This window comes from Mirounga leonina, unplaced genomic scaffold (assembly GCF_011800145.1).
Source record: "Mirounga leonina isolate KUSES-001 unplaced genomic scaffold, KU_Mleo_1.0 Mir_172, whole genome shotgun sequence".
Lineage (NCBI taxonomy): Eukaryota > Metazoa > Chordata > Mammalia > Carnivora > Phocidae > Mirounga > Mirounga leonina.
The window spans coordinates 11,278,106-11,296,080 of record NW_023270442.1 but is presented as its reverse complement, the minus strand read 5'-3'; the positions used below and the strand labels follow the sequence as shown (position 1 = coordinate 11,296,080).

General features: G+C 36.8%; 3 protein-coding genes across 3 annotated transcripts; 1 reads left to right on the top strand and 2 right to left on the bottom strand.

Moving 5' to 3' along the window:
- Positions 1-2,153: 2,153 nt before the first annotated feature.
- LOC118018757 (keratin-associated protein 6-5-like) lies at positions 2,154-2,465 on the bottom strand. Its single transcript, XM_035017498.1, has one exon. The coding sequence runs from the start codon at positions 2,463-2,465 to the stop codon at positions 2,154-2,156; it is 312 nt and encodes a 103-aa protein (XP_034873389.1).
- A 4,617-nt stretch (positions 2,466-7,082) lies between these two features.
- On the top strand, positions 7,083-7,229 carry LOC118018896 (keratin-associated protein 20-2-like). The gene has a single exon (XM_035017696.1). The coding sequence runs from the start codon at positions 7,083-7,085 to the stop codon at positions 7,227-7,229; it is 147 nt and encodes a 48-aa protein (XP_034873587.1).
- An 8,143-nt stretch (positions 7,230-15,372) lies between these two features.
- Positions 15,373-15,891, bottom strand: LOC118018756 (keratin-associated protein 21-1-like). Its single transcript, XM_035017497.1, has one exon. The coding sequence runs from the start codon at positions 15,889-15,891 to the stop codon at positions 15,373-15,375; it is 519 nt and encodes a 172-aa protein (XP_034873388.1).
- Between the last annotated feature and the right edge of the window lie 2,084 nt (positions 15,892-17,975).

The window sequence follows — 17,975 nt, the reverse complement described above, 5'->3', positions numbered from 1 at the left end:
AATACAAAGTAGATGCTTGTTTGGGCCTGTTAGCAGTGGCATTTCACTTGAAGTGAAATATTTAGAGAAGCTAACATGTCAACCAAATATGCTCACGCTAAGACAGTGTAAGCAGCAGATCTTGGAAGATCTATTCTCTAACTCAAGTCAATATCCAATTTCTTTGTGTTTGATTGTTATGACCTACCAGGTAGGCCAAAATAGTATTTTTTCTTTTTTAAAGATTTTATTTATTTATTTGAGAGAGAGAATGAGAGACAGAAAGCATGAGAGGGAGGAGGGTCAGAGGGAGAAGCAGGCTCCCCGCCGAGCAGGGAGCCTGATGCGGGACTCGATCCCGGGACTCCAGGATCATGACCTGAGCCGAAGGCAGTAGCTTAACCAACTGAGCCACCCAGGCGCCCCAGGCCAAAATGTTTTAAAAAATCTACCATTGCTTGAAATGCACAAACATAAACCATCTAAATTTTGCATAATATTAAATACAAAATTCTAAGCTTTCAGAATAAATAGAAAAGTAGTTTTCATAAAATAATGGTTTTAAAGGAAAAAAAGGGCTCTCTTCTGGGTTATAATTTTTCCAGGGATCTTAATTCCTTCCATGGCTTCAACTTTTTTACTATCTTGGGCTAGTCAGAATGAATTGGGACATATCCATTATCTTCTACTAAAATGCTACTTAAACTCATTCATGTCTAACACAAAGGCTTGAAATACTCTATCAAGAGAAGATAATTGCCAAGTTTACAGATACATTAGGCACAGAAAATTGGTGGAGAAACAAATGATTATGGCTACAACTGTGAAATCACATAAATCACAGGAAAAAGGAATCTCAAGAAAACCATCAAGTGGCTCTAAACTTAAATACCTCAAGGATGGTAGAAAAGGTGTCACTTAAAAAAAGTTATATATTTCCAGGGGTGCCTGGGTGGTTCAGTCGTTTAGCATCTGCCTTCGGCTCAGGTCATGATCCCAGGGTCCTGGGATCGAGCCCTGCATTGGGCTCCCTGCTCAGCGGGAAGCCTGCTTCTCCTGTTCCCACTCCCCCTGCTTGTGTTCCCTCTCTTGCTGTCTCTCTCCATCAAAAAATAAATAAAATCTAAAAAAAAAAGCTATATATTTCCAGACACATAGAAGTTAGGTATAAGAGTATGTCTAAACTTCTCTAACTCTTGCATTGAGCAAGCATAGGAAATGCTTCTTCTTTAAATATGCCCCAAAACATTGGGGTGCCTGGGTGGCTCAGTTGGTTATGCATCTGACTCTTGATTTTAGCTCAGGTCATGATCTCAAGCTCATGAGATCAGCGCAGAGTCTGCTTGGGATTCTCTTTCTCCCTGTCCTGTGCCCCTCCCCTGCTTATGGTTTCTCTCTCTCTCTCTCATAAATGAATGAATGAATGAATGAATGAATGAATGAATGAATAAATAAATAAATAAATAAATAAATAAATAAATAAATAAGCTAGCCAGCCTCCAAACAGACTAGAATTGGAAAATTCTGTGCCAACTTTCGCATCTTCTAAAGGATTTCACGATTAAGGTTTTGGTGTAAAAGTACTTGGAATACGTAGTATTTCCAGACAATGCTTAACTAAATCAACAAATTACCTGTTTTCATCCTCCCAATACACCAGCATAACGCATGATATCAGTGCCTTACCAAAGCAGAAAAATGAGGTCTTCAAGTTTGTTACTTCCATAATGTTGCAAATCAAGGATTTGGCAAAAGCACTGAAGTAGGAATATTAAACAAGATGTGCCCCAATAAGGCGATTGTTTCCTTTAATTCATCCAGGGGAAAAAAAAAAAAAAAAAGACAAATACTGGACTTTAAATGACAAGAAAGCCAGGTTTATTATTCCAGACTGAATGAGTTTATTAGGAAATTAGAGAAATGGTTCCTCCATGAACATCAAAAGGGAGGATCTGTGGCAGCATCATTCCAATGAGAGACCACACAGTTCTCAGGATGAGTTTCACATGCTCCCACTTCTCATGAGTTAAATATGGGAAGGAAGAAGTTTGCTGTATCCGACCCAAAGGGCTCAAGCATGCAAGTCTTCAGCAAAGTTCAGAATGTGTGGGGCTCAGACCTGGTGAGTCCCACGTGCAGGTGCGGAGGGTGAGAGTCTCCCAAGGTGACCTCAGTCAGTAGCAGCCAAAGCCAGAGCCGCATCCAGAGCCACAGAGAGAGCGGGAGCCGTATCCGTAGCCACAGCCCAGTTTGCGGAAGCCACAGCCATAGCTGGAGCCATAGCCACAGCCCTGGCCTCCGTAGCCGCAGCCTCCGTAGCCGCAGCCTCCGTAACCGCAGCTTCCGTAACCGCGGCCTCCGTAACCGCGGCCTCGGTAACCGCGGCCTCCGTAACCGCAGCCTCCGTAACCGCAGCCTCCGTAGCCAGAGCCTCCGTAACCGCAGCCTCCGTAGCCAGAGCCTCCGTAGTAGTAGCTGCCACACATGGTGTTGGTTGTTGAGGTTTTGCTTGGGTAGAGGAGAGAAGTATCCCTTCAGTGTGGACAATTCCCCCTGCAGAGACCTTTTATATACCCTCCATGTGGGTGTAACCCACCATATATGCCATGCCATTGGTTAATTTTATGACTCATCTAATTAGCTTGTTGTTCCTCAACCATGAAATAAGTCTTAGAGGTATTTGGGAGGCTTGCTGTATTTGGCTCTCAGTTTGGACTCTGCCTTATCCAACCAAGGGCTTCAATGAGAGGAGACACACACTCACGCCTATGCGGCTCAGCCCCAAATTAGAATTTCACTCTAGCCTCCTATAACCATTCTTTAAATCAAGAAAGAATACATTTATTAGTCTCAATCTTATTTGCTCTTGGCACAAGTTAGTTTCACTAACATTTTTAATATTTCATAAGAATAATACTACTTTTGACTCTTTCTTTTGATCCAAGTTAATCGTTTTCTGCAGGGATTCAGTTCCTTTTTATACTAAAACCATAATGTATCTTTCATCCCCATGGTGTTTATAATAATCCAGTTAAGTTTTCCAAAATACCGAGTCTGAGCAAGATGCATTACCCTTTTCTATGTGTACCAATGAGTCTAATTCCCATTTATATTCAATTTCTACGGAAGAACTACAAAATAAGTTATTCCTTGGAATCCAATTGCTTTGCTTTTCTCTCTCTACATTGAGCATACAATTATAAAAATAAGTATTCTCATTAATGAGAATTATATTCTAAGGAACTATCCAATAGGTTTAACATCGCCTATTTACATTTATCAGTGTATTACACAGAGCTCTGTTCCTTTATCAAAATACCCAGTCATTATTCTCTTTGTAACCGATCATACTGCGTTCTCTTGCATGGCCCTACCATTATTAGTCTTTATTCAAATTAATGTGATAATTCTTCCTATTGGGAGGCACTGGAAAAGTGAAAATAGTTTCATGTGACAGTTAAAAAAATGTACGTTTGTGTCTTTATAAAAATGTATGTGGGGGGGTGTCATTATCCACACATCATGTGTAATCTGTCAGTGTATTTCTGTTATTCTAATGATATTTTTGAGTCAAACTATTATTTTTATGTATCCCCTCATAACCATAGGCAGAGGCAGGGAGTAAAAGATGATGGACACTCTCTGTATTATAATCTATAATTCATAGATTATAAGAATGAAGACACAAGATTTTTAAAAATTTCCAATTCATCTGTCTTTTTAAGTGTATCTAAGGAGTCAAAAATGCCTCTTAATAAAATAGATGTTTTCATACTAAGGATCTGATCAAACACATTCAACCTTTCATTTACTGTGTGTCTTGAATGTTCTTTCCATGTGTGTCTTTTGGCAGGTTCATTTTTGTAAAATGGGCATAATATTGTGTCATTTTATTCACCATTTACTAGATTGATATCTTAGAAGCAGAGGACATCTTCACTATATCATTTTCAGATTTTCCATTCAGAAATTAAAAGTAGCCTCAACTATCACAGTCAATCAAGTAATAAGTTAGAATAAGTTTTCAGTAAAAACTAATTTAAATATCATGCTGATCAGTCTTCCTGTAGGCTAAGTTCTTAGAACATCACCTAAAATTGGTATTACTAAATTGCATCAGTCAATTAAAAAAAAAAACTATAAGTAACTTGTTTTTTGGTATTTGATTAATGTAGCTGTAGAAGATATTATTTTTTGTGCAATACAATGTCCCTGATAATAACATTTATGGGGTTATTTCTCTATAGAATTTACTTCCTGGAGCTAATTTGTTTCTTTTGAAGAACCAAGTTGTCTCTCTGATCATAACAGAGGCTTGCACCCAAGGAGATTCCATTAACAATTTGTTTTCTGCTGTGATTTTCTGAACCATATTTAGTTCTGAACTACATTCCATGATCAAAAGGAGAATGAAACAACCCCTCCCTTGTGTCCTTGGCCCTTTCCAGCTACTCTCCCATTTTCTTCTGCTTCATTGCAAAACTTCACGTCTATTTCCATGATAGCTTTCTCTTTACATCTTTCCTCACACCTTTTGGTCTTTGGTCCTCACCACTCCACCAAAACCGCTCCTGCAGGGATCACCAACACCCCAATCTTGTCAAAGTTAGAGAGCCAGTCTTCATTTTACTAAGATTCTGAGTAGCGTTCAGATTCACCAGTTTCTCTTTTCATTGCTGAAAGACTCCCTGACACTTAACTACATCCTACCGCACACATTGGATTTAATTCCAGTATCTTCAGGTGCTCCTTTTTAGTATCCTTTTTCTTTTCTCTCCTTCAGATCTTGTTTTCAAATGTGAGGATGCCCAGGTAGGTGCTTGTCCTGCCTATAGTTTCCATTTAAACTCTTTTTTTTTTAAATTAAGTGTTTTTTTCTTTTAAGTCCAGTGCAGATAACACACAGTCTGTGTTATATTAGTTTTGTAGTATTCTATATAATATTTAAACTTTCTTTCAGAATTACTTTGGATACACTATTTTAGCCAATTCATTTCCATTCACATTTCCAATTCTGGTATGATCACTTGACATTCCTTAGAGTATTAATGGTCATCAAAAATATAATAAAATGAAACTAAGTTCTAGATTCTTTGTAGCCCCAATTCTTTTTATTTATTTCTTTCTTTTGTTTAGTTTTTTTTTTTTTCTACATCTTAAAGCATACAAGACATAAATCAGATGAGGTTCCTTCCCCTGGTTTATCCTTTACTGCCTTTCCACATTAAGTTTGCTAGATTACACTGGACACCAGTTAAATTTGAATTTCAGAATGTTGAAATTCAGAATATTGAATTTCCCAAATATTACATGGGATATGCTTATATATAGGAATTGTTTATCTGAAAATCAAATTTTTATTTCCTATATCTAGTAACCCAAAGCTTAAAACACAGCCTTTATGGGCTGTCTGGTTACAGCCTTGACTAGATTTATGAGGGCCTCTTGGAACACTCTTCCTCTCTTTATAGTACACAGAAATCAGTAGTCTTTTTGTTCTTCAGATGTACCAAATCTGTTTCCAACTTAAAACTTCTGCTTGGGGGTTGCTGATCCCTTGAAAGTAACAGCAAAAATGGCTAGGACCTTTTCTTCCCTTTCCCTTACCATCCAGTCTGAAGTAATCTCTCACCAGTGCTCTTCTTAAATTTACTTTACGTTGCCTTGATTTGTTATGTAAATAGACTCCTCACTATCAAAAATGATCTCCTTCACTTGTCATATTTGCTTTCAAATATCTGCCTGCATTTCCTGCTCTTGCTCAATCTAGAATTTAAGCTCTGTAACAATAGGGATCTTGTCTGTCCTGTTCACTGCTCCATTTCCAATGCTCACAGTAGTGCCTGACAGATAATTGATTCTTAAAAGTTTGATGTATGAAAAGATTAATAAATGACCAAATCAATGCAATCAAGTAGAATTTTAAAATACTTTTATTTTGAAATAATTTGAGTTACCAAAAGTTGTAAAAATATACAGAACATTCCCATATACCTTTCACCCAGTTACACAACTATGGTAAAACCTTTCATAATCAAGTACAATTATCAAGACTAAGAAATTAACCTCATACAATATTAACTAAATATTTGGATTTTGCCATTTTTTTTCAGTAGTATCCTTTTTCTGGTCCAGGACCAAATTCAAGATCCTACATGGCATTCGATTGTCTTAACTCCTTAGTCTCCTCTCAATTGGTGACAGTTTCTGTCTTTTCTTAACTTTTATGGCATTAACAATTTAAAAATTCAAATGTTCTGTAGTATGTTCTCAATTTGGGTTTGTTTGTTTTCTTATAACAAAGTTGAGGTTGAAATACCAAAAGAAGCATACCTATTTCATTGTGTCATAGCAGGAAGTACATGATGTCAGTAGATCTTCAAAAGTTTCTGGAATAGATTTTTAAACTCAAATTACTAATACAGTAAATCCTTATGTAGCCATGGTCCATGGATTTCAACTTAAGGGATTCTACCATGGTTTTTGATCATATACAAAATGATAGATGCATATACATGTGAAGTATAAACCAAAGTGGATAATCCTGCTCCACAAAAAACACACAATAAAACACATTAATCATTCAGATATTTACAAGTGAACCTTGCCATGTCCTCTCCATGTAGTCTATGTGACTTCTGCCACGTCTTCTCCACGAATTTTCCAACCTTCCTTACATCTTTGAAACCATACTTTTACTCCCAAGGGTGCATATATGCAGCTAGGAAGGAGAATGTTATTAAAGGAAAAAGGAATTTTGAAGAAGTGGAACATGTATGGTTATGTGATCTCATGGTAGCTAGTAATATAGTTTAGATCTCACATCTGCAGTAAACAAGTCACCAAAGTAGGAGAAAACCCTTTCATTAAAGGCACATGATTTCATTACAGGCATCCTGACACGCAGCAAAATTGTCTTGGATATACTGGTAATGAGGAACTTTTGAGATGGTTATAATGCCAATTAGTTTGAAGCCTGAATCCAATGGTGCTTGTGGTTTGCCCTACATACCACTCAGTTGGTATATAAGGCCCTATGTAGATTATAAACTTAAAACCCTAGAAATTGATTCTGTTCTTCAACTGAGCCTTCTCCTTACACTATGAGCTTCTACAACAACTACTATGGTGGCCTGAGCTATGGCTATGGTGGCCTGGGATGTGGCTATGGATGTGGCTATGGAGGATATGGATACGCCTCTTACCGTCCATGCTGCTATGGAGGATACTGGTCTTCTGGCTTCTTCTGAGAAATTCTAGATTATTGATTTGTTTAAGAAATTTTCCTATGAGGTCCTATATGTATCCCTTGCATTATTTATAATAACCATGTTATTGTCTGTTCAAATAATGAACATCAGAACTTTTTAAATTGAAATTGCCTGAGTTTTCAACAACTAAGAAAAATATTCATTTGATCCTTACTATTACATGATTAAACACAAACCGTATTCACCATCTCCATTTGGGAAAAATATCTAAATTCATTTTTCATTAAAAGTAGTGTTTGCAGAGCACCTGCGTGGCTCAGTCGGTTAAGCGTTTGCCTTTGGCTCAGGTCATGATACCAGGGTCCTGGGATCGAGTCCCACATCAGGGTCCCTGTTCATCAGGGAGTCTTCTTCTCCCTCTCTCTCTGCCCACCCTCTCCCCCAACTCGTGCTCTCTCTTGTGCACATACTTTCTCTCTCAAATAAATAAAATCTTTTAATTAAAAAAAAGTAGTGTGCATATCTACAACATTTTGTGTATATTTGTTTATCCAGGTTTCTTCTATGTGTGTGTGTGTGTGTGTGTGTGTGTGTGGTTGTTGACCCTTTTGGTTATCTATAGTTCATAAGTTAGATGTGTGGTGGAATATAGTTATTCATATAGTGCTTTTATTTTTTTATTTGTTTTACTTTATTTTAATTCCAGTATAGTTAACATACAGTGTCATATTAGTTTTAGGTGAACAATATAGTGATTCAACAATTTCATACCACCCAGTGCTCAACACAACAAGTGCACTCCTTAATTCCTTACACTTATTTCACCCATCCCCCCACCCACCTCCCCTCTGGTAACCATCAGTTTGTTCTCAACAGTTAAGAGTCTGTTTCTTGGCTTATTTCTCTCTTTCTCTTTGTTTGTTTATTTTGTTTCTTAAAGTTCATGTATGAGTGAGATCATATGGTATTTGTCTTTGACTGACTTATTTCACTCAGCATTATACTCTCTAGCTCCATCCATGTCTTTGCAAATGGAAAGATTTCATTCTGTTTTTATGGCTGAATAATATCCCATTGTATATCTATACCACATCTTTATCCACTCATCTATCCATGAACACCTGGGGTGCTTCCATAATTTGGCTATTGTAAGTAATGCAGCAATAAACACAAGGATGATGCATTATCTTTTTGAATTAGTGTTTTTGTATTCTTGGGGTGAAGACTCAGTAGTAGAATTACTGGATCTTATGGTAGTTCTATTTTTAAATTTTTGAGGAACCTCCATGCTGTTTTCCAGAGTGGCTGCACCAGTCTGCATTCCCACCAACAGTGCGTGAGTGTTCCTTTTTCTCCACATCTTCACCAACACTTGTGGTTTGTTCTGTTTTTGATTTTAGCCATTCTGACAGGTGTGAGATGATATCTCATTGTGGTTTGGATTTGCATTTTTCTGATGAAGGGTGATGTTGAGCATCTCTACATGTGTCTGTTGGCCATCTGTAGGTCTTTGGAGAAATGTCTGTTCATGTTTTCTGCCCATTTTTAAATTGGATTATTTGTTCTTCTGGTGTTGAGTTGTATAAATTTTTGACATATTTTGTATACTAATCCTTTATTGGATATGCCATTTGCAAATATCTTCTCCATTTAGTAAGTTGTCTTTTAGCTTTTTTGATAGTTTCCTTTGCTGTGCAGAAGATTTTTGTTTTGATGTAGTCCTAATAGTTTAGTTTTGCTTTTGTTTCCTTTGCTTCAGGAGACATATCTAGAAAAATGTTTGTATGACTAATGTCAAAGACATTACTGCCTGTGTTCTCTTCTAGATTTTTTTTTTTAAGATTTTATTTATTTATTTTTGAGACAGAATGAGAGAGAGAGCACATGAGAGGGGGGAGGGTCAGAGGGAGAAGCAGGCTCCCCGCTGAGCAGGGAGCCCGATGCGGGACTCGATCTGGGGACTCCAGGATCATGACCTGAGCCGAAGGCAGTCGCTTAACAAACTGAGCCACCCAGGCGCCCCTCTTCTAGATTTTTATAATTTCTGGTCTCATATTTAGACCCTTAATCCATTTTGAGTTTATTTTTGTATATGATGTAAGAAAGTGGTCCAGTTTCATTCTTTGGTATGTTGGTTGACTAGTTTTCCTAAGACCATTTGTTGAAGAGACTTTTTACCATTGCATATTCTTTCCTCCTTTGTCAAATATTAATTGACCATATAATTATGGGTTTATTTCTGGGCTTCCTATTCTGTTCCATTGATTTAAGTGTCTACTTTTGTGCCAGTACCATAATGTTTTGATTAATATAGCTTTGTATATAACTTGAAGTCAGGAATTGTGATACCTCCAGTTTTGTTTTTCTTTTTCAGGTTTGCTTTGGTTATTCAGGGTCTTTTGTTGTTCATACAAATTTTAGGATTATTTGTTCTAGTCCTGTGAAAAATACTGAGGAAGATTAGAATTTGAAGTTTATTTCAGTGAAATTTTCAAGGAGTCAGTCTCTGCTTGCATCTTGGAAAGAGACCTGTTTCAAAACAAGGCAGTTGCTTGTGCAGACAAAAATTATATAAACTTAAGTCTGATCCAAAATATAGGCTGCAAATGTATCCCTGATCCTGATAGTCTGTTCAGTAAAGCTGTTTATAACAACTTCTCTTAATTCACTCAATTTATTACTACTAAATAACAATAATGTCAGCAATGATAAAATATAAATCAGTAGTATCTATTAGTATTTTGGAAGTAATGTTGGAATTTGGTAAAATTAAGACTGACAATGTGTCCATCAAAAGTACTTTCTGAATAGAGATCAATTTATGAAGTTGGCCAAAATCTTAACCTGCCCCCCAATACATGTTTTTTTTAAAAGCGTCTGGAAGAGAGAATTAGGTAGATATGTTTTCTTCTATAAGCTGAAGATAGCACATGGGACTATGTACAATTTCAATTATTTTAAATTCATTGGCTCTTGTTTTTGGCCTAACATATGATCTGTCTTGGAGAACATTCTATATGTGTACTTGAAAGAAACTTGTGTTTTCTTGCAGTTGGGTAAAATGGTGTCTAGAAGCATGTTAGTTCTAGCTGGTTTATAGTGTTTTTTTTTTTCAAGTTTATGTATATTATAATCTTTTATGTAGTTGCTATATCCATTATTCAAAGTGAGATTTTGACACTTTCAATTATTATTATTGCAGTCCTTTTTTCTTTCAATTCTGTCAATTTTTGATTTGTTCATTTTGGATTTAACACCAGTACATACATTATATCTTCCTGAAAGATTACCCTACTTATTGCAAAATGTCCCTCTTTATCTCTATTAAATGTTTTTGGCTATATTTGGTATATTTAATCTGATATTGTTATAGCCACTCCAGCTTTCTTAATAGTTGCTATTTGCATAATATGTATTTCCATTCTTTTACTTTCAAATCATTTGTTTCAAGAGAATTTGATTGTTGATTTTTATGACAGTTACTTTAAAATTTGTATCATACAAATGGAAAACCTGATTAGTGTTAGGGTCAGTTAATTATCTTTTCTCATTCAAGTTGTAATTTTCTTGTTTCTTTATGTGATGGGTATGATAGTAATTTTGTGTATTAGAAGCATCTTGATCCTATTAAAATTTTTCTTCAAAAGCAGGTAGTCACCCTGCTTGGGTTTAGCACATGGGTCTTGTGAGTTATGATTCATAATTTTCAGAGTTGTTACAGTGTTATTTTGGTCTGTTTGGTTTATCTTGCACCACTGGCTATCCCATTGACACCTGCCATTGCTATGAAATTGTGGAAGGAGTTTCGCCAGCCCATCTGCTTTTTTTTTTTTGGTGGAGTAGTGGCATGGTGAGAATCCCAACCTACTTCCCTCACTGCCAAGAGGTCTCTTGTAGGGGGCAGGAGAGTCTCAGATACATGAGGACACAGTCTTCCTGGATCAGGAAACAACCCTCATTAAATAACATATAGATGAAAAAAGAAATCACACAGGAAGTTAGAAGATATTCTGAATTGACTAATAAAGAAGTACAACACTCCAAATGTATAGCTTACCACTGAAGAAGTGATTAGAAGGAAATTTATAGCTTTAAATATTTATGTTGGAAAAAAGGACATGTTAAAAATCAATGCTCTAAGCTTCTTTAAAAAGCTAGAAATGAATGAAAGATTAAATATAAAGTAAGAAGAATGAAAGAAAAATAAAGACAGAGTGTAATTAATTCTATAGAAAATGAACAAACTATAAAGAAAATTAATAATATGGTATTTGTCTTTCTATGACTTATTTCTCTTAGGATAATCCTCTCTAGCTTCATCCATGTCATTGCAAAGGGCAATATTTCATTCTTTTTTATTGCCGAGTAATATTCCATTGTGTGTGTATATATATATATAATATATATATATATAATATATATATACACATATATATACCATAACTTCTTTATCCATTCATCAGTCAATGGACACTTGGGCTGTTTCCATAATTTAGTTATTATAAGTAATGCTGCTATAAACATAGGGGTGCATGTATTCCTCTGAATTAATATTTTTGTATTCTTTGGGTAAATACCTAAAAACACAATTGTTGAATCATAGGGTAGTTTTCTATGATTTCATTCATATGTGGAATTTAAGACACCAAAGAAAGAAGCAAAGAGAAAAAAAGAAAAGAGAGAGAGGCAAACTAAAAAACAGACTCTTAGCTACAGAGAACAAACTGATGGTTTCTAGAGGGGAGGTGGGTGAGGAGATGGGTGAAATAGGTGATGGAGATTAAGGAGTGCACTTGTTGTGATGAGCGCTGGATGTTGTATGGAAATGTTGAATCACTATATTGTACACCTGAAACTAATACTACACCATATGTTAACTAACTGAAATTTAAATAAAAACTTAAAAAGAAAAGAAAATGGATAATACCCAAAGTTGGTACTTTGAACAAATCAACCTAATAGATAAATTCCAGAGAGATTGGTCAAGAATATCAGAGAGGGAATACAAATTACCAAAAATAAGAAGAAAAGAATTAATGTCTTTTAAGATTCTACAGGCAACAAAAAGGTTAAGTCAATATTATGAAGGTTGTTATGTCAATAAATTCCACAATACAGATGAAATGGAAAATTTCCTTTAAATACACAAATTACCAAAATTGACTCCAATCTGAGTAGCACTATATCTAATAAATAAAAGGAATTAATTAAAAATACCTTTCCAAAAAGGAAACTCTAGGTCCAGGTGTCTTCACTGGAAAATTCTATTAAATATTTATACCACATTCTTATGTATAACTTAAGAAAATGGCAGAAGCCTTAGTATCTGAACTCCAATTTTTTTTCCAGAAGTGATACTGAGCAGAGATATATTACACTTGTGTTTCTTTTTGTTTGTTTGTTTTTGTTTTTGTCCTTTTTAGTATTTTATTTTCTTACCCAAAACACAGAAACTGTTTTTATGAAGAATACATATCTCCATCTCTATCTTTGTCTCTACCAACATCATCTATCTATCAAGGAGATGTAGATAGAAACACACTAAAAATGGAAGACTTTAATATACCACTCTCACAAAACAGAATCAAGTAGAAAAAATAAATAAGCAGAGAAAACACCTATGCAATATAATTAATAAAGGTAGCTTTTATGGATATATATCCACCTCTACACTGATAGTAGAGGATAAACCTTCTCAAGCTTCTACTGAAAATAGACAAAAATTAATCATAAATTAAGTCACAAAGAAAAAAATCAGTAAATTTTTAAAGTAAAAATACTGCACAAACACTCTCTGATTTCTATCCAATAAAGCTAAAAATTGTTAACAAATCAAAGAACAGAAAATTTCCTTCACCTGGAAAGTATATCTTTGGTTAAATAACTCTTGAGTGAAAAAGAAAATATAATATGAAGTTATAGTGTTTTATTTTATTTTTTTAAAGATTTATTTATTTGAGACAGAGAGATAGAGCATGGGGGAGGGGCGGGGGGAGGGGCAGAGGGCGAGGGAGAGAGAGAATCTCAAGCAGACTCCCCACTGAGTGTGGAGCCTAACACAGGCTCAATCCCACGACCCTGAGATCATGACCTGAGCTGAAACCAAGAGTTAGATGCTCAACCGACTGAGCCACCCAGGCGCCCCAGGTTATAGCATTTTAAAATAAATAACAGTAATGAAAATAGTAGTTAACAGAATGAAAAAATTCCAAGCAGTAATTAGAGAAAAAATCATAGTACTAAACACTTTTGTCAATGAAAATGAAAGAAATATCATAAATAACTTAACATCCCAGTTAAGGAAAACTTCATAAAAAACAACTAAGTAAACCAAAGAAAGTACAAGGAAACACTTTAAATAAATAATAATAAACAGATAAGCAGAAATTAATGAAGTAGGGAAAAGACAAAAAAATTTTTTAAATGACTCAAAATGATGTTATTTGAAAAGATTAACATTTATAAATCACTTGCTAATTTGGTCAAGTATAAAAGGGAAAAGGCATATACAAAATAAATAGCAATAAAGAAATAAATATGGAAACAAGAAGTTTTAAAATTATGTAAATTTACTTTGCTGATTTTTATGGCTATAGATTTGAAAACTTACATTCTTAGGGGAATACAGATTACCAAAACCAATACCATTACATCTAGAAATTATAAAGAGATTAATTTTCATAAAACAAACAGAAAATTAAGGAAATGATTTCCATTTCCATTCAGATATATTTCTCAGTGAAATTCTACCAACTCTTTAGAGACAAAATATTCCGAATGTGCTATAAATTGTTTCAGAGCATTGCAGGTGAAGGAAAACTTCCTACTTCCTATTAGGAAGGATGTATAGCATTGATATTGGTGGTGGACAGACAATTATGATTTCTGCCTCTCGATGTCAATGCCTTGTATGATCCTCCCTTCTTGAGTGTGAGCAAAACTTGTGATTCACCTCTAATAAATAAAATATAGCAAAGGTAGTAAAATATATATCATTGTGTCTATGTGATTATGTTGCATAAAATTGTGTGGAATTGTAGCACCTTTCTTGTTGCAGTCTCTCTCCCCTTCCTGCCTGGCTTTGAGAAAGCCAGCAACCCTATATGGGAATTCACATGCCAAAGAGCTATGGGCAGCCTCTTGGAGCTGAAGGTAGTCTCCAACAGACATCCTGCGAAGGCCTCTAGGTGACAGTCAATGTTGAGTTTCTCAGTTATGTATAAGGAACTGAATTCTGCCAAGTATGTGAGCTTGAAGGCAGATCCTTTCTCAGTTGAGACCCAGATGAGACCAAACACCTGACAGACATCTTGGTTACTGCATTGTGAGACCTGAAACTTTGTCTGAAATGCTATTTTCTTCCAGTTATTATGGCCCACCATGCATGCCAAATGGTTTTACAGTCTACTACTACCTTAAGAAGTAATAGATTATAAAAATATTCCTTAGGTTGTTTCTTTTATTAAAATATTTTTTTACAGATTAGAAGTAGAGAAGAATATTACAACATCCATTTGTTTTAAGAGATACATGAATATAATATTGGGGAAGTTATTATTTTTCTTAATTATTTACCATACACCATATGAAGCTTAATTTATAATTCATAAAATAATATTGCATTTGGTGTTAGGAGTTAGCCAACATAACAAATATTATTCCTTTATTACCAGAGGAGGAACTGAAATTTACCAAAAATAAATTACTTTCTTAAGACAATTGACAAAGGAATTGGCCAAGAAGCTGACCTAGAAATATTAGGGAAATAGCTCCCTAAGAAGATCATTGTTAACTTTCTTGTAATCTGAAACTAAAAAAATTCGTAAGACGCTTAGGGACATCAAATGACTGACATAAAACCAGGGCTGCCGTTGGGATTGAACAAGTTTATTAGGTCAACACAGAAACAAGCTCCAGCATGAGATCATCGAGGCAGTTGCTCCGACACCATCATCCTGATGAAAGCAGAACTGTGGGGGTCACAGGTGAATTTCACCACCTCCCACTTCCTGCGTTAATTCAGGGAATCTGTAGGTTAGGTTGTGGGCAACAACAGACCCTGCTAGACTTTCATCACGCAGGGTATCATCACCCAAGGGACAGGCTCAGAGCGTGTGGGGCTCAGACCTGGTGAGTCCCACGTGCAGGTGCGGAGGGTGAGAGTCTCCCAAGGTGACCTCAGTTAGTAGCAGCCAAAGCCAGAGCCGCATCCAGAGCCACAGAGAGAGCGGGAGCCGTATCCGTAGCCACAGCCCAGTTTGCGGAAGCCACAGCCATAGCTGGAGCCATAGCCACAGCCCTGGCCTCCGTAGCCGCAGCCTCCGTAACCGCAGCCTCCGTAACCGCAGCCTCCGTAGCCGCAGCCTCCGTAACCGCAGCCTCCGTAACCGCAGCCTCCGTAACCGCGACTTCCGTAACCGCGGCCTCCGTAACCGCGGCTTCCGTAACCGCGGCCTCCGTAGCCGCAGCCTCCGTAACCGCAGCCTCCGTAGCCGCAGCCTCCGTAGCCGCAGCCTCCGTAACCGCAGCTTCCGTAACCGCGGCCTCCGTAACCGCGGCCTCGGTAACCGCGGCCTCCGTAACCGCAGCCTCCGTAACCGCGGCTTCCGTAACCACAGCCTCCGTAACCGCAGCCTCCGTAACCGCAGCCGCCGTAACCGCAGCCTCCGTAGCCGCGGCCTCCATAGTAGCTGGCACACATGGTGTTGGTTGCTGAGGTTGTTCTTGGGTAGAGAAGGAGAGAAGTGTCACTTCACTGTGGATTTCTCCTTGCAGAGGGCCTTTTATATGCCTCAGGATGAGGGAGCCCATCACATGTGCTTAGGTCCTTGGCTATTTTTATGACTCATCTAATTAGCGTGTTGTTTCAAGACCAGAGCCTAATGCCTGAAGGCATTAAGGAGGCTTGCTTTAACCAACTGAAGACCTTTAATGAGATGGTAGAGTCACACTTACAAAGCTATCTTTCATGACAAATCTTCACTTTAATATTCTATAACCAGATACCATATAATGCAGGGAATATTTTCAGTGGTTTCAATGGACTTGCTCTTGACCATAATTCTTTTTTGTCTTTGACCTCCCAAAATTATACTGCCCTCCATAGTATAGTTTTTACTCGAGTTCCAGCCCAGGGTCAAATAGTTTCGTGTGGCTTATGTAACAGTGAGGAGGTTAAAGAATAGAATAAAGTATAGTATAAAGGTAATTTGGGAGCCCCTCTGTATCTCAATCAGCTCTGTCCTAATTATCAGAGGGGTGAGGACACAAAATCTTTATATTACTGATTTCATCTGCCTTGATAAGAAATTCAAATAAGGAAATTGGATTTTAATACAATCAAACCTAAAAATGAAATAATTTTTTTATTCATTCAAAATGTTTCCTTTCTAAGTATGTGTCTTTGTGAGTATATTGTTGTGAACAAAATATATAAACACATTATTGTGACAAAATGTTATTTAGTGTCCTTCTTGGTAGAAACATTAGCAGACAGATCTTGACTATATCAGTGTAATTTTTCCCATACATAAAATGGAATTTTCACTCTGGAAATGTTATACAAATATTGCTATTGTCTCTCCAAATTGGACCAAATCTAATCTTTAACTACTATGGGTCATAACTGCACTGATTGGTGGAATTTCCCATCAATTAGGGGGGACCAGTTCTTTGATATTTTGTTACTCTCATACGTTTCTTTACGTATAATATAAAAAATTTTCATATGGGAAAATGTCTAGTTTTGTTTTCCTTTTTAAAAAATATTTATTTATCTGAGAGAGAACAAGAGCAGTGGGGAGAGGGAGAAGCAGACTCCCCGCTGAGCAGGGAGCCAGATGTGGGGCTCGATCCCAGGACCCTGGGATCATGACCTGAGCTGAAGGCAAATGCTTAACCGACTGAGTCACCCAGGCGCCCCTAGTTTTGTTTTTCAATAAAGCTAGTAACTTTCACAATAGGTAGTGCTTATCATAAATATTCATTTCTCTCCATCATTTGCATCTTCTTGTGAATGTATGTGTGCATATGCGGTGGAGGGAGGGTTGTGAGGGGGAGAGAGAGAGACAGAGAGACAGAGAGACAGAGAGAGAGAAATACTGCTGCCCTTCTGGCTATTGAACTGATGTGGCAAAACAGGCAAGTCGTGGCTAAGGGTTTCTCCAACGAGCGTCTGTGTAAAAGTATTTTCATGTGCAGCTCGAAGAGCTACTATGCTCTGCATTAATCTAATGTAAGTCTCATTAGAGGAAAATTCAGTGTTTGATCCAGGTTAAAAACAGTAACACTATTGTTCATCAACTATTGTATTTTCTACTGCAATTTCCTCTGTACTGAGAGTCTACATTTAAACATGTGCTTCTATACAGATATAATTCCACCCCTGCGTCATGTATTGGTACTTCTTCTTTTCACTCACAGATAAGAATCTCTATATGTAGCTGCTTGATATGCCTGATAATCTGATATCCCCACAGCAAAGATCACCTCATTTTGAGGTCTGTCTCAGGGAGTCTTTTGAGTGTGTCAGACTCCGGTCATCCCTTGGCAGAGTCCCTGTTACCAGAAGATGGTGGCTGGCGTAGGATAACATTACACAAAACACATGCGTGGCTCAAATGTGTGCTGAATAATATGGTCTCAATCGTGGTAGCTTGATTGGCTTTCAGTGACGCTCTTGGATGAATTCTTATTTTTATTTCCTTTATATAATATAAAGAAATGGCAATAAAACACAAAGAAACAGTAGTTACTCTTCTTTCATTTACTACTTGAATGTAGCAG

What these genes read in the sequence shown, in the direction of transcription:
- LOC118018757 (XM_035017498.1), bottom strand. Translation starts at nt 2,465, where the DNA reads ATGTGTGGCAGCTACTACTACGGAGGCTCTGGCTACGGAGGCTGCGGT.
- LOC118018896 (XM_035017696.1), top strand. Translation starts at nt 7,083, where the DNA reads ATGAGCTTCTACAACAACTACTATGGTGGCCTGAGCTATGGCTATGGT.
- LOC118018756 (XM_035017497.1), bottom strand. Translation starts at nt 15,891, where the DNA reads ATGTGTGCCAGCTACTATGGAGGCCGCGGCTACGGAGGCTGCGGTTAC.